Here is a 13,250-nt window from a genome sequence, read left to right on the forward strand (position 1 = left end):
AAGAAGCTCCCAGGTGATGCTGATGCTGCTGGTCCTTCAAGAAACTAAGCTTTACAGAACAGAGAAATCTCAGAGCTGCTATATATTTTCAGTTTCCCCCATTTAATGCTCAATAATTTTAAGACCCCAGCTTAAAAGAACATTCATCTGTGTATTGGTAATTGCAATAGAGGAATAATAATGAGTTTTCTAAAAGGTACTGTTCTCCAGGACTTCATACATAGCTTGGTCCTTAACTTTAACGTATCAAACAGAATACCAAATACTAGAATTACTGATTCTAAAAAGTTTACACATATGCTTGTGCTTTGAGTGTGGCATTTAAACTATATCAGATGAAAACTTAAGCCAAAATAATGCGTTAATTAGGGAAAGAAAATTATTACTAACCTGATGGTCAGAAAGTGAAAGCTGGTCCTCTGCAAAACCTGTTTGTGACAGGAGATGGGTTTTGAATATGGAGTTATGGTTCATTAAAGTTACTTCTCCAGCATCCATCCTCATCCTATCAGCAATATCATCTGGGGAAAGAGTCTGGATTAGTACAAGTCACATAATTCTTCAACGGCTGCTTTCCTATGAACCAATCTTTTCACCTAAAACAAAAAAATGATCTCCAAAAGACAGCTCTACAGTCAAATGAAACCTCTTTCATAATTATTGGCAAGAAATCTCAAAATGTCACTGTCAAAAAAAGAGGCCAGTGTGCAGAAATTGGTTAATTTGGAATTGATTGAAATCACCTACTTATAATGGTTCCAAATGGTACATGTTTTTAACTCAAAGTTTTAAAATAACGAAATTTTCCCAAAAGAAAATTTTGACTATTTTTTAACTGTAGGAAAAAAAAAATTAAAAATAGGGCAAAAATTTCACCATTCATAACTCTTAACCCTGATTTATTCTTCTGTTTCAATTCAAAAAGGTGCTTTAAAAATCAATCCACTTTAAAAATTCTTCTGCAAAAAGCATAATGTATTCATATAGCTCTTAACAGAGACTAGCTCAATTACTATAATACTGTCACAGAAGCTTGATAGTCATTTTTGAGACCTCTGTCACTATACAAGAGCTAGAACAGGAACAAATGAGAGCAAGGGAACTCACTGACTTACACTGATACCAGCAATGAGAAAAGAGAGAAACAAATGACTAGGAAAAAGAAGGTACACCAAGCAAAAAACAGTAGAAGAAGCATTGAGAACTTTGTCTAGATACTTATGTTGCAACAGAACAAAGGGTGGGGAAAAAAAATGTAATTGTAATGTATACATGTAAGGATAACTTGATCCCCTTGCTGTACAGTGGGAAAATAAAAATTAAAAAAAAATAAAAAAAAAACAACAACAGTAGAAGACTAATGTGGATTTAAAAGGAGCATAGGGATTATTATAAGACCTACTATATAAAAAAAAAAAAGAAATAAACTCATTGATAGAATTTAAGCCAGAAAAAAAAAAAAAGACCTACTGTATAGATTTATCAACCTATTCCTAAATTGGTTACTAGTCTTGACCTTATATTATTCCCTTTTACAGATACAAAGTACTACGAATAGTGGAAAATGTTCCAATCATAATTCTCAATGCCACTAGCTAAGTGAAATTTAAATTTACCTTAATCACATTATTTATCATATAGAAGGCAGTATGACCTGGCACTAAAGAACAAGGAGCCTGGAACCAGTCTGCCTCAATTTAAATCCTAGCTCTGCCAGTTATAATTGTGTGACCCTAGGCAAGTCTCTTAACCTCTGCATCTCAGTTTCTTTGGCAATATAATGGAGATAATAATAGTACCTATTAGGTACTATTAGGTATCCTTGTAAGGTGGTCCTGTTTTTCTTTTTTTGACCGCATCTGTGGAAGTTCCTGGGCCAGGGATCAAACTGGTGCCATGGCAGTGACAATGCTGAATCCTTAACCCACTGTACCACCAGGGAACTCCAATTTTAAAAAATTAAATGAAACAGAATATTTTAAGTACTTAAAACAAGGCCTGGCTCATAGTAATGCTTGCTACTGTATACCTGGCTTTTTCAATATAATGAATAAGAAAATGCTTTAAAGTGCTGCTATAAACACTACCCTAAACAAAAGAAAATTGGTATACTGTATCACGTGATTAGGATGAGATTGCTTTTAAAACCATAGCACAAAGGTGCAAATATTGAAAATGTTAGGAAAACTTATTCTCTCACTCCAGTTTAACTAAGCAGAGTAGCTAAAAGGATTGACCACTACTTCAGAGTCTGTCTTACCCATGTCAGGTGTTTTCACATCACTGACTTTAGCAAAGATACAAAGTCCTATAAAAAAAAAGACAGAAAATAGAAATGTTACACTCTCAAACATCTCTTTCATATAATTATAGAACAGGAAGCCACTCAGAAGTGACACCTGTATTCTTAGCGGAGAAAAATATGAGGTGGTAATAAGGCAAGTTGATGGGAAGAGAACCGGAACTAAAACTAGCCTGAGGCAGTTGCAAGCACTTCTGCAACCTGGGCAATACTAAACAGCAATTATGGACTACATAAAGAATCACAGAATATCACAGCAAGAAGCAGTTAGGAAAGCCAACCTTTGGAGATTAATTTGCATGAAATCATAAAGTTAGTGACTGTACTGAAATTACAACCTAAAAATTCTTCCCAATCCACTGCTCTATTACCTCAGGCTAAACCACTTTATTAACAAGCGCCAGATCTTATGGTAGTCCTATTAAGACTCACTCAAACATAAAGCTACCTGTAGTCCGAGGACGATCAAGGAATACCTCGTGGTTGTACTAAACACTTTCTCCCCTATTCAAATGGTTGTAAACCAAACCCCCTTTGCCTATATGAAATTACTTTCCCCTCTGATATATCTTACTTGCCCAGAAAAAGAAGTTAAAAGCCTAACTGGAGGAACCTGGTTAATAAATGTATCCTTGACACACAGGCTCCTTGGCAGATTTCTAAGAGGAGGAGACTAGGGATGGTACATTTATATATTCATAATCTTATCACCACGTTTTTAAAAAGATTGAGCACTTTATCAATTCCACAGCACTATCAGGGCTTCACTCTAAGGAGACTAGAATGATGATAACAGGTATCCTTCATGATTCTAATAACAAAGTGCATACACAAAGGAGGGCTGCTTGAGCTTTTCTTGGCCTAGGTACAGATTAAGCAGAATAATCATCTGATTACCTAGTCTTGCCAGGGAGGATCCCCAAAGAATTTAAGTCTAAGATTTAGGCTTCAAATGTATTTGAAATGCTCAACCTACTAAAAAGTTTCTATCTGGTAATTCTCCAGGTCATTCTTTCCCCTTCTTTTTTAATAAAGCTTAATCCCCTGGGTCCCATATTAAAGGAAAAAATCCTATCAACCAATAACCTAGCTGTGGCTTTTTCACATTTTCTCTTTCAGGCCATTCCGTAATAGTCACCACTAGCCTTTTTTTTTTTTTTTTTTTTTTAAGGCTACAATTTTAATATTTATCGTATTTAAAGTTTCAAAACAGATGTCTTGCTTGGGTGTGGAGGGGTGGGGAGGACAGTTTTTTCATGTTTAGTTTTAAAATATTTGATCATTTTCTATTGTCCAATCAATTCAGCATTTCCAAAGGTCTCTGGGACACTTTGTCTCTCTTCTCTCCCTGTCCCCGCCACCCCCAGAGCTGGGGGCTCAGGGGCCAGGAGACATCACTAGTCTTTTTTGTTGTATTTAGAAGACTGCCAACTTAAAAGCCTGGTTGGGAGCTCCCTGATGGTCAGTGGTTAGGATTCAGCGCTTTTACTGCTATGGCCTGGTTCAATCCTGGTCTGGGAACCGAGATTTCACATCAAGTCACTGCACGTCACAACCAAAAAAATAAAATAGAATAAAACTTGGAATTCCTGTTGCCGTGCAGTGGATTAAGAATCCAACTGCAGAGGCTCAGGTCACTGTGGAGGTGTGGGTTCAATTTCCAGCCCAGTGCAGTGGGTTACAGGATCCAGTGTTGCCACAGCGGCAGTGTAGGTTGCAGTTGGGGCTCGGATTCAATCCTTGGCCCAGGAACTTCCATATGCTGTGGGTGCAGCCATAAAAAAAATGAAAGCCTGGTGCCCAGTAGAACAATCCCATTTTAACTTCCTTTTCATTGCTGAGATAGATGTGAAGAGGAGAGTAAACAAAAAATCACAGAATATTACTGATTATGTTCAGAAAGGTTAAGTGACTTGCCTGAAATCACAAAGATGGGGCAAAGGGAAGACAAAAATCCAGGCATCCTCACTTCCAAGCAAATGCTCTTTCAACAAAAATCACAAAATTTCACATCCTTTAACATATCCTTATACAAGGATTTATAAAACTTTAGCAAGATAAAATTAATCCCTAGCTAACTCTGGGAATCCACACTATTTTATAATTTTAATCATTAAAGCCCCATATTCACATTTTAATACAAATCCATGCTGCTTCTTCAGTGTGCTTATCCTACTTTCTTTATGCCACTTTGAAATTACAATGGGAGAAGGGATATTTCACCCCAAGACTCAACATGAAATGCCGGACCTGGAACCTTTGATGTTACCAAATTTTTTCAAGCATAAGAATTTTTTTCTCTCTAAAAAATGAGTATTCTAGTAACTCATTTCCTACTTTACACTGGTCATTTAATTTACTAAAAGAACATAAGCAGTTAGAGATATTCAGGAGAAGTCAGGTAAAGTAGCTGAACACAAAACAATAGGAAATCTGAAAGGAAAAAAAAAGATGGCAAAGTCCTAACAATAACGGAATGTAGTAAGCACAGTAAAACATTTATAAGTTTACATACATGCAAAGAGTTTGGGAGATCCCACTGTGACTCAGCAGTGATGAACCCTACTAGTATCCATGAGGAGTCAGGTTTGATCCCTGGCCTCGCTCAGTGGGTTAAAGGATCGGGCACTGCCATGAGCTGTGGTGTAGGTTGCAGACTCAGCTCCTACCCCACATTGCTGTGGCTGTGGCTGTGGCATAGGCCAGCAACTGCAGCTCCAATTCGACCCCTAGCCTGGGAACTTCCATATGCCAAGGGTGCAGACCTAAAAAGACAAAAAATAAATAAAATAAAATTTAAAAAATAAAAATGAATGTTTGGAGCTATGATGAAATTACAGAAAGTATATACTGAGGAGAGGGTGCTGTAAAATTAGCTTTACAGAACAATTTATATGAGAAAGTTGTAGAAGTAATCATATGAATCATCCTACTATGAACTCTGGAACATTATGAAACAGTTTGTACTATATAATTACGTATTTTTTCCCACCTTTTTACATGAAATCTCTCCAGACTCTAACACCTTAAACAGAAAGGACTCGCTTTCCCTCATATACAAACATTTACTGTGCACCAGTAATACAGGGTCCTGCGGCTGCGAAGCTGAATAAGAACTGGTCCCTGCGGCCGAGAATCTCACTGGCCCCTGGAGGAAACCAGATCCATCAACAGACACTTACACCAAGACAATAAAGCCGGTGCAATTGGTAGGAGATGTAGGAGTCAGGTAAAGAAAAGGAAAAACTCCCAAAGCTGTAGTTGAGTTACATCACCTTAGCTTGAGGTAGAAGAACCTGTTTTTTTAATTCACTTGCTTCCTCTAGATTTGTCATCAGATGACTGATATGGACACCATCTTTACCTATGGTATAATTAATGGGGATTAGGTAAAAGTGAATGAGGCTTCTCAAGATAAAAACAAATGAGGCTTTCAAAATGGGACTAGATCAAGAAAAGGGAGTCTCTAAATTGGAAGGTTAGGGGATCACGCTTAAAGAAATGCTCTAGGTTTCACCGTAACTGTCATTTCAAACTCTGTAATCTATCTTTCAACATGAGTCCTTAGAAATTATCTCTATAAAAAATAAAGACTGAGGAGATAATGCGACCTACTCCAACCAAAACACCTAACTGGAACACCCTAAGTCAAGTGGCCGGTAGCCAATCAAAGGCTTATAAAATTTTTATAAAAAATTTTGCAAGAATCACCACCACCCAAATAAGCGTACCAACTGTGAAGTGAAATGACTTTAACAAGGCTGACGTGAAAGTGATAAAGGAGCAAGTTAGTGCTAACAAGATAGTGGAAATACTGCAGAGGCACCGATAAACAGAAATCACCAAGCTCAAGAGAAACTGGGCACATAGCCAGAGAGATCAGGTTAGGGTACACCAAGAAAGAGACGGTTCAAGGGAATTACCAGGAGGCGATGAGCCAGGTAAGCAAACAGTGGCAGTTAAGGGGATTTTCATAACCTGGGCAGGAGGGTCCCGACGTTTCTTTCTGATGGTGGCACTAGCGATATCACATCTCAGGGAGATACCACAGAGTAAAAGAGTTGGAGAAATGTTTACGTGAGACGGAGAAGTAGCGGAGAAATACCATTCAGGTCTCAAGGAAGGCGGGAGGTGAAGCAAGTATAAGAGAAAGGCTGAGCTTCCGGGTGAAAACAGCTTCCCCCGAGAGAAGCCCTTGCTCTGGCGGGAAAGCCCCGAAATCCCAACCTGCCTGTTCCTCACAACGAGGGCTGGGCGTTGAGATGGAACCGGCCGTAACTGCAAGGAAACCGCCTCTCCTTGACGCGGGAGGAGAAGCCTGAAGGAACGGCCTTGGGAAAGCTAACTAACGGCCACCAGCCAGATCGCAGCCGGCGGACGGCAGGGGGGAGGGGAGGTGGTCCCAGGGGGCGGGGCAGAGGAAAAAGCACCGTCCCCACAGCCGTCCCCGCTTCCGCCCAGCCAAACCCAGGTTGCCGGGCCCGGGCCCACACTGCCTCCCAGCCCAGGATCCCTCCATCCTCACCCCTCCCCCAGCTTCCCGCCGCCACTCACCGAACCGGAACCGGCTGCTATACGAAGGGGTTTCCGGCCGGGCGCGGAACGCAAAACCCGGGAACCGCCGCGAACCGGAACCGCCTCCTCAACGCCGGAAGGGCTGCTCAGTGGCCTGCGGGGGAGGGGGTGGGGGGCGGGAGGTCAAAGAGCAGAGTTGAGGACCTACGAAACGCCTGCGCAGTGTGGTAAGGCCTGATAAGTCAAGGGAGCATCTAAGGCTGTAGTTATAATTTCCCCGTTTCCCTTTCATCTTGAGCTTTTTCTCGTTCTGGGAATACTGTTAGTGTGCCCTTCGTCCTACGCTTTTCTCTGTTCCCTCGGCCCCCTCACCCGTTGCTTTCTGGTTCCGCCTGGCGGTTTTTTGCTTAGGCTCTGGTTTCCATGGCAGCTCGTTGCTTTGACCCTCGATCTGCGGCAGCCTGTGGCCACCTTGACAGATGTAAACCTGAGGAGCTAAATATAGCTGAGGCTATGTCATGTTTTATTGAGAATCACAAAACATTACTGCTTGCAGAGGTTATTGGAGATGATTTAGTCTAAGAGTTTCAGAGAAATGGAACCATTCGCAAGGCTATAAAGCACATGGCAGATTTGAGACTAGGAAACAGAGTTTTTTAACTTGCACTTCTATATACTCCTTTGCACCACATCAAGCTTGATTGGCCATTGGGGAAAAGAAAAAAAAAAAAGGCACAAAAAAACCTGCTTGGAATTGGCTTAGGTTAGATGCTGGAAATGTGTAGAAACTTCCAGAACTTTGGAGCAGTTTGAAATGCCCCTCCGGGAGGTGTGAGGAAAGCTCTCAGGGAAACAACCCAGGATTCTGCTCTCTGAAGAATTAAATGGCCAGTGTTGCTGTTGCTGGACTGAATCAATTAACTTAATCTGTGCTGTAATTTTTAAGAGAAAATAATGAGAAGAAATATGTATGTTCATTCAGACTTGTTACCAAGCCCATCAGCTTGGTGGGCCTTGGAACCCAGGCCATGTCTAGAAGCCTTAGAGAAATGCTTCTGAGTAAGCTCTCTAGACTCAGGTGACAGTCCTGGTCTGTGACCTCAGACTGGAAGAAGGGAAGCCTCTGGAGGCCCCCAGCCTTTTAGCTACTCTCAGCTGCTGGGGGTGGGGTGGAGAGGTGCTTGCTGACTTTAGGATATCTTGTCCTGTCAAATATATAAAAGTAGATTATATGTATCAGTTCATATGCTGACATTTTATACTGTCAAGTCCTAAGGCCTATTAGTCTTAAATGTACCTGGTCCATGTCACTTTTGTCCATTTTAATCATTGCACAGATCTGTTGATTTGCATTAAACTTTGTCTCTATTTCTAGGAGGCATGCATAAAGAGGAAGTCCATCTGAAATTTTTCATGTGTGTGGTTCAGTCTCGCCAGTTAGTCAGGACTCCTCAGAGAACAGGTACCATTGTCTCCTGATCATATTCCAGTGACAGAATGGGTTCACTTGCAGGGACTCTCAGTACAGGAGATGACACTTAACTGGTGTAGAGGCGGGCTTTAGCAGTCAACTGACCTTGTGTATTCCATCTCCACTATGATAAAACATTTATGATGGTCTTTTCCTTGTATAAGTATCAGGTGAGATTTTGGCATGATATGTGGGGATAGGCCCCAAGCAGATAGGGAGGACTCGGGAGTTAAGGGAGAACAAGATTTATAGTATTGAGCTTGTACTTGATTTCTCTGTCCTTTGTGAATTATTTCAACCTTTCCAGGTTCATTTGTGAGAGCCCTTGTTGCCATTTTAATTGATACTCCAAAACCTATAAGATAAATAGTGTCCCAAAGAAAAATGGCTTTCTCTTCCACCTCAGTCTCAAAGTTCCTAGTTATGTGTTCTGCTTTTACCCCAATTTTGTCAAAGGAGTAGAACCTTTTTGAGGTAAGATAGTTGTTGATAAGAGTCATTACTTCTCTAATTTTTCCCTGGATTTATTGGGGGTGGGGGGAAAACATCCCTAGACAACTAGATGAGAGTCATAGAGAAAGTGAAAGAGAATAAGGAGCACTCCCCTCCCTGAATCCCACCTTGAGGGTGACCTAGATATAGTGCTTCTTATCTGGGGAAGCTTCAACTTCCAGCCTGCTCATACAAAAGTCACCCAAGACAGACACCTTGAAGAGTCTAGATACTATGGATGATCCACACACTGTGGAAGGCATACATGTTTTTGAAAATGGTGAGGCATGTGGCTAAACAAGGGGGAGGAATGTGGAAAGGAGTATTGGAAAGTGAAAAATGTATGCACAGCATTATAAAGTAGGATAGATCTACCAGATTTGAAATAAGAGTTAAGACAAGAGGGAAAAATGTATGTGTGCTGGGGGCGGGGTGCTGAACATCTGCAAAACTATGTAAAGAAGGACTTCCCTCTGTGCAGAATAGCTTGGTCAGGGCTAAGTCTGTTGGCACCCTCATAACTGTAAGCTGCTAATCTGGTTTATCCTATTATTGGCTACCTTGATACGTAAAACTGTGAAACTTAAAAATGGATTAAATTAAGGGGAGTTTCTGTTGTGGCTCAGCGGGTTAAGAACCCAACACAGTGTCCGTGAGGATGCAGGTTTGATCCCTGGCCTCACTCAGTGGGTTAATAATCCAGTGATGCCACAAGCCGTGGTGTAGGCTGGCAGCTGCAGCTCTGATTCAACCCCTGGCCCTGGAACTTCCATATGCTATGGGCGTGGCTGTAAAAAGAAAAAAAAAAAAAACAGGATTAAATTAAGGAGTTATTATATTACGAAGTGATTCCAGATACTGTAAAAAAAAAAATTTCACCTTCAGAATCCATTAAATAACAAATTTCTCTTATATACTTTGTAGTGTCCAACTCTTTTGCAGTTTGTATGAAACTTCAGGAATTTATCTCTGTGTTTCTTCTCAACTTAATATATCTGTATTGGAGTCAGACATTCCTGTTGTGGCACAGTGGAAGCGAATCTGACTAGGAACCATGAAGTTGCTGGTTCGATCCCTGGCCTCTCTCAGTGGGTTAGGGATCCGGCATTGCTGTGAGCTGTAGTATAGGTCGCAGACATGGCTCAGATCTGGTTGCTGTTTCTGTGGTGTAGTCTGGCAGCTGTAGCTCTGATTAGACCCCTACCCTGGGACTCTCCATATGCTGCGGGAATGGCCTTAAAAAAGAAAATTATATATGCATTTATATATAATTATATATATCTCTGTATTGGAGTATACATCTGTATTTATTTATATGTATATATTTGTATTGGAGTCAGTTCACTGCAAACATTTATTGAGTTCCCACCATGAACCGAATAGTGCATTAGAAATGATAGGTTGTTAAATACACACACACACACACACACACACACACACACAACATAACCTTGTCATTGTCCCAGTAGTTTACAGTTTGGAGACACCTTAGAGATTATTTAGCCCAACTCCTGGTAGTTTCAGAAGGAATTTGAGTCTAAAAGATTTTCCTCCAGAAGTTAACAAATTCATTGGAGTAATCACTCCTACCACCTATGAAATACAGATATTTATTCCAAATTTTTTGAGCACTTACTATTTGAAGTCACTGTATAGACTCAGTAGGAGGTGAGGAAATGAACTAGATGCTTGCCCTGTCCCCCAGGAGATGACAATCAAGAAGGGAGATAATAGGAGACAGTGTGTAAGTTTAGAGCTTGATAACTTTGGTTCAAAAATGTTGCATTTCAAAAGAGGAAGCCTTGGAGATGTAGGAAAGGGAGGGTCCAGGTAACTGCTTAAGCAGAGCGTCACTGAGTCCAGCCTGTCAGCAGGGCACCATGGTCCAGGATCCAGTCCTAAGCTTTGAAATGGCATACACTCTAACTTGTTTCAGTCTCCTTAGTGTACCTAGAGTTAACCAGACTCACAAGAAGAGGGTTTATATCCAAGAATCCCAATTTATTAAGCTGTTGGAACAATCATATCTATATATGGCAACTGAGTGTGGTCTGTGTCCCTTTAATCAGGCTTGCTTTGCTCGTGCTTAAAAAGCTGCTAGGTAAAGAAAAAGCCCAGCTGGTGGACTTGTCCTACAGTTTCCTGAATTTGTGTAGATTATTTATTTGCCCTCTTCTTCCCTGCTTTTCCCATTCTCATTTTGCTCTGCACCTCATACTCACCTTAGACCTCCATTGCTCTGGTGACCCAATTGGACCTGCTTCTGTGGTCTGAACTCAGCATTATCCTATGGACAAAATTTTGATGTTCAACTTCTGCCTTTAAGCATTGAGGCCTCAGGTAAGAGCTACATTTAACCCTTCCAGCTCTCCATTAGAGATGGGGAATCAGATATTTTCCCAGTTCACACTGTTGGAGCCTCCATTCCTCCTTCTCTGCCTTTCTCCCTGGCTGTTTCCCTTCTTCATTCCCCCCTTTTTTCCTTCCCTCCTTTTCTTCATTCCTTCCTACCTTCCTCCTTCTCTCCCTCCTTCTTTTTGGTCCTACAAGAAAACTTGTTTAGCACACACTGTGTCAGACACTGTACTTGGCACTGGGAATAAAGTAAACAAAGCAGGTACATTGCCTGCCCTCACGAAGTTTATAGTCTTGTTGGAGTAAGGCAGGAATCACATAATCACACCCATGGTTAGATAACCAGAATAAAGCTAGTGCAATGAAGGAAAATAGTACCATGCAGTCAGAGTGTAAAACAGGGGACTGAACCTGCCTGAGAAGTCAGGGAGACCTTTTCTCAGGAAGACCTGTGAGATGAGCATGTACTAGCCAGGCAAAGGGGAAAGAGCTTCCTGGAAAAAGGGACAGTAGGCTCTGAATGAGGAGTTTGGTTCACTGGAGGAGTAGAGAGGCCAGAATGACCTGAGTGAGAGGAAAGGAGTAGCTGGAGAGCTGACTATGAAGATAGTAGAAGAGGCAAAACCTGTCATGCCTTCTAGGTCTTACCATCCCCAAGCCATGGGACATCAGTGAAGAGTAACAGAATCATATTTATGTTTTAAAAATATCATTTTGGCTCCTGGGTTGGGGAGGGATTTGAGGGGGCAAGAGTGGTTACCTGCTTTGGTGGAATGGTTAATGGCACTGCCTTGCTCCATTCCTCAGTCTAGGCAGTGCAGCTCTATAGGTTATGAGTGAGGAAGTCAGCCTCAAATAGTATGATTGGCAGAGGTGAGCCCAGAGATACTGATGCCCCAAACCCCCAAAACCCTGCCCTGATGTTCCACTGTTGTTGGTGCTAGCCTGAAAAAGTTTATAGGGACTCCATTCAGGATACTCTGCTCCTTGCTCTGTAAAGTGAAGCCAGGTATGGAGGTGCTGAGCTCTGGCCTCACACCTGGAAGGGAAACAGCTGCAGCTCCTTTTTTCTAACTCCCTGACCATCAGTATAGACAGATCATCCTGTACTATATTGAGGTAGGCTGTGTGTGTGTGTGTGTGTGTGTGTGTGTGTGTGTGTGTTTCTGGCCTATAGAGGATCAATTCCAAACATAAGGAAGTTACTTGGTCCTGCACTGAGGCACAGCAAGGGGTCCTAGGCCCCTAACCTTTGTAAAGGATGGTGGTTTATATTCCCAGATAGCTGAGAATGTGGTACAACTATCTCCAGGACAAATGCTCAGGGGGAGCAGGCAGCTCTGTGGGCCAGTCCTTGGTCCAGCAGATCCAGCTGCCCACTAGACCTAAAGCTTCCCCTGGGCAGAAACCTCCCCTCTTCTTTTCCTTTTTTTTTTTTTTTGTTCTTTTTTAGGGCTGCACCTGCAGCGTGCGGAAGTTCCCAGGCTAAGTGTTAAATCAGAGCAAAGCTGCTCGCCTACGCCACAGCTACAGCAACGTGGAATCCGAGCCACATTTGTGACCTACACCACAGCTCACAGCAACACTGTATCCCCAACCCACTGAGCAAGGCCAGGAATTGAACCCGCACCCTCATCGATGCTAGTTGGACTCGCCGCACCACCACAGAAGAAGTTCCTCCCCTCTTCTTATTGGGCTGCAAACAGGGGAGTGTGCCAAGAGAATAGTGTTACACCCATCTGTCTTTTGTTTCACAGCTTCCCTGCCCAAGCATAAGACCTTCCTATCATATTCTTTGCTTAATCTAGGCTACTGTCACCAGCATTGCCCATGCCCCCCGCCCCCCAACCAACTTTCTGTTCCTTTGGTAGTACACTCACACCTTGGGTGGTTATGCAGACCAGGATGCAAAGTAACCCCAACGTTGTGAGTACAAGTGGTATGTGGAGATGGTCGCTTCCTCCAGCTCAGGCTCCCTCCAAACAGGTATACTTGCTTTCTGCATTAGAGATACAGAGACTATGCTAAAGTAACCCAAAAGCCTGTATTGCTGAAGGAAAATCAGTGGGAGCTCTTCCTCAATCAAAATTGCCTTAATCTCAACCTAGTCACTAT

General features: G+C 42.0%; 2 protein-coding genes across 10 annotated transcripts in view; one reads left to right on the forward strand and one right to left on the reverse strand.

Annotated features, from left to right (window-relative positions):
- SENP1 (SUMO specific peptidase 1) overlaps nt 1-6,936 on the reverse strand; it is a 52,410-nt gene extending 45,474 nt beyond the window's left edge. For 2 of the 7 annotated variants that reach the window (XM_047788091.1, XM_047788090.1), the window contains exons 1-3: nt 6,226-6,846; nt 2,261-2,308; nt 391-521 (exon numbers count right to left, since the gene is read on the reverse strand). In XM_047788091.1, the coding sequence (XP_047644047.1) occupies nt 391-521; nt 2,261-2,308; nt 6,226-6,277 (231 nt within the window). In that variant the 5' untranslated portion in view covers nt 6,278-6,846. The other 5 variants (XM_047788095.1, XM_047788093.1, XM_047788094.1 and 2 more) reach the window with 5 other exon arrangements.
- An 89-nt stretch (nt 6,937-7,025) lies between these two features.
- PFKM (phosphofructokinase, muscle) overlaps nt 7,026-13,250 on the forward strand; it is a 48,243-nt gene continuing 42,018 nt past the window's right edge. The window contains exon 1 of one of the 3 annotated variants that reach the window (XM_047788089.1): nt 7,026-7,044. The gene's annotated coding sequence lies outside the window, so the exon portion shown is untranslated. Of the gene's footprint in view, nt 7,045-8,260; nt 8,280-11,101; nt 11,121-13,250 lie in introns of those variants that run through there. The other 2 variants (XM_047788084.1, XM_047788088.1) reach the window with 2 other exon arrangements.

Source organism: Phacochoerus africanus, chromosome 7 (genome assembly GCF_016906955.1).
Source record: "Phacochoerus africanus isolate WHEZ1 chromosome 7, ROS_Pafr_v1, whole genome shotgun sequence".
In the NCBI taxonomy this organism is placed as follows: Eukaryota; Metazoa; Chordata; class Mammalia; order Artiodactyla; family Suidae; genus Phacochoerus; species Phacochoerus africanus.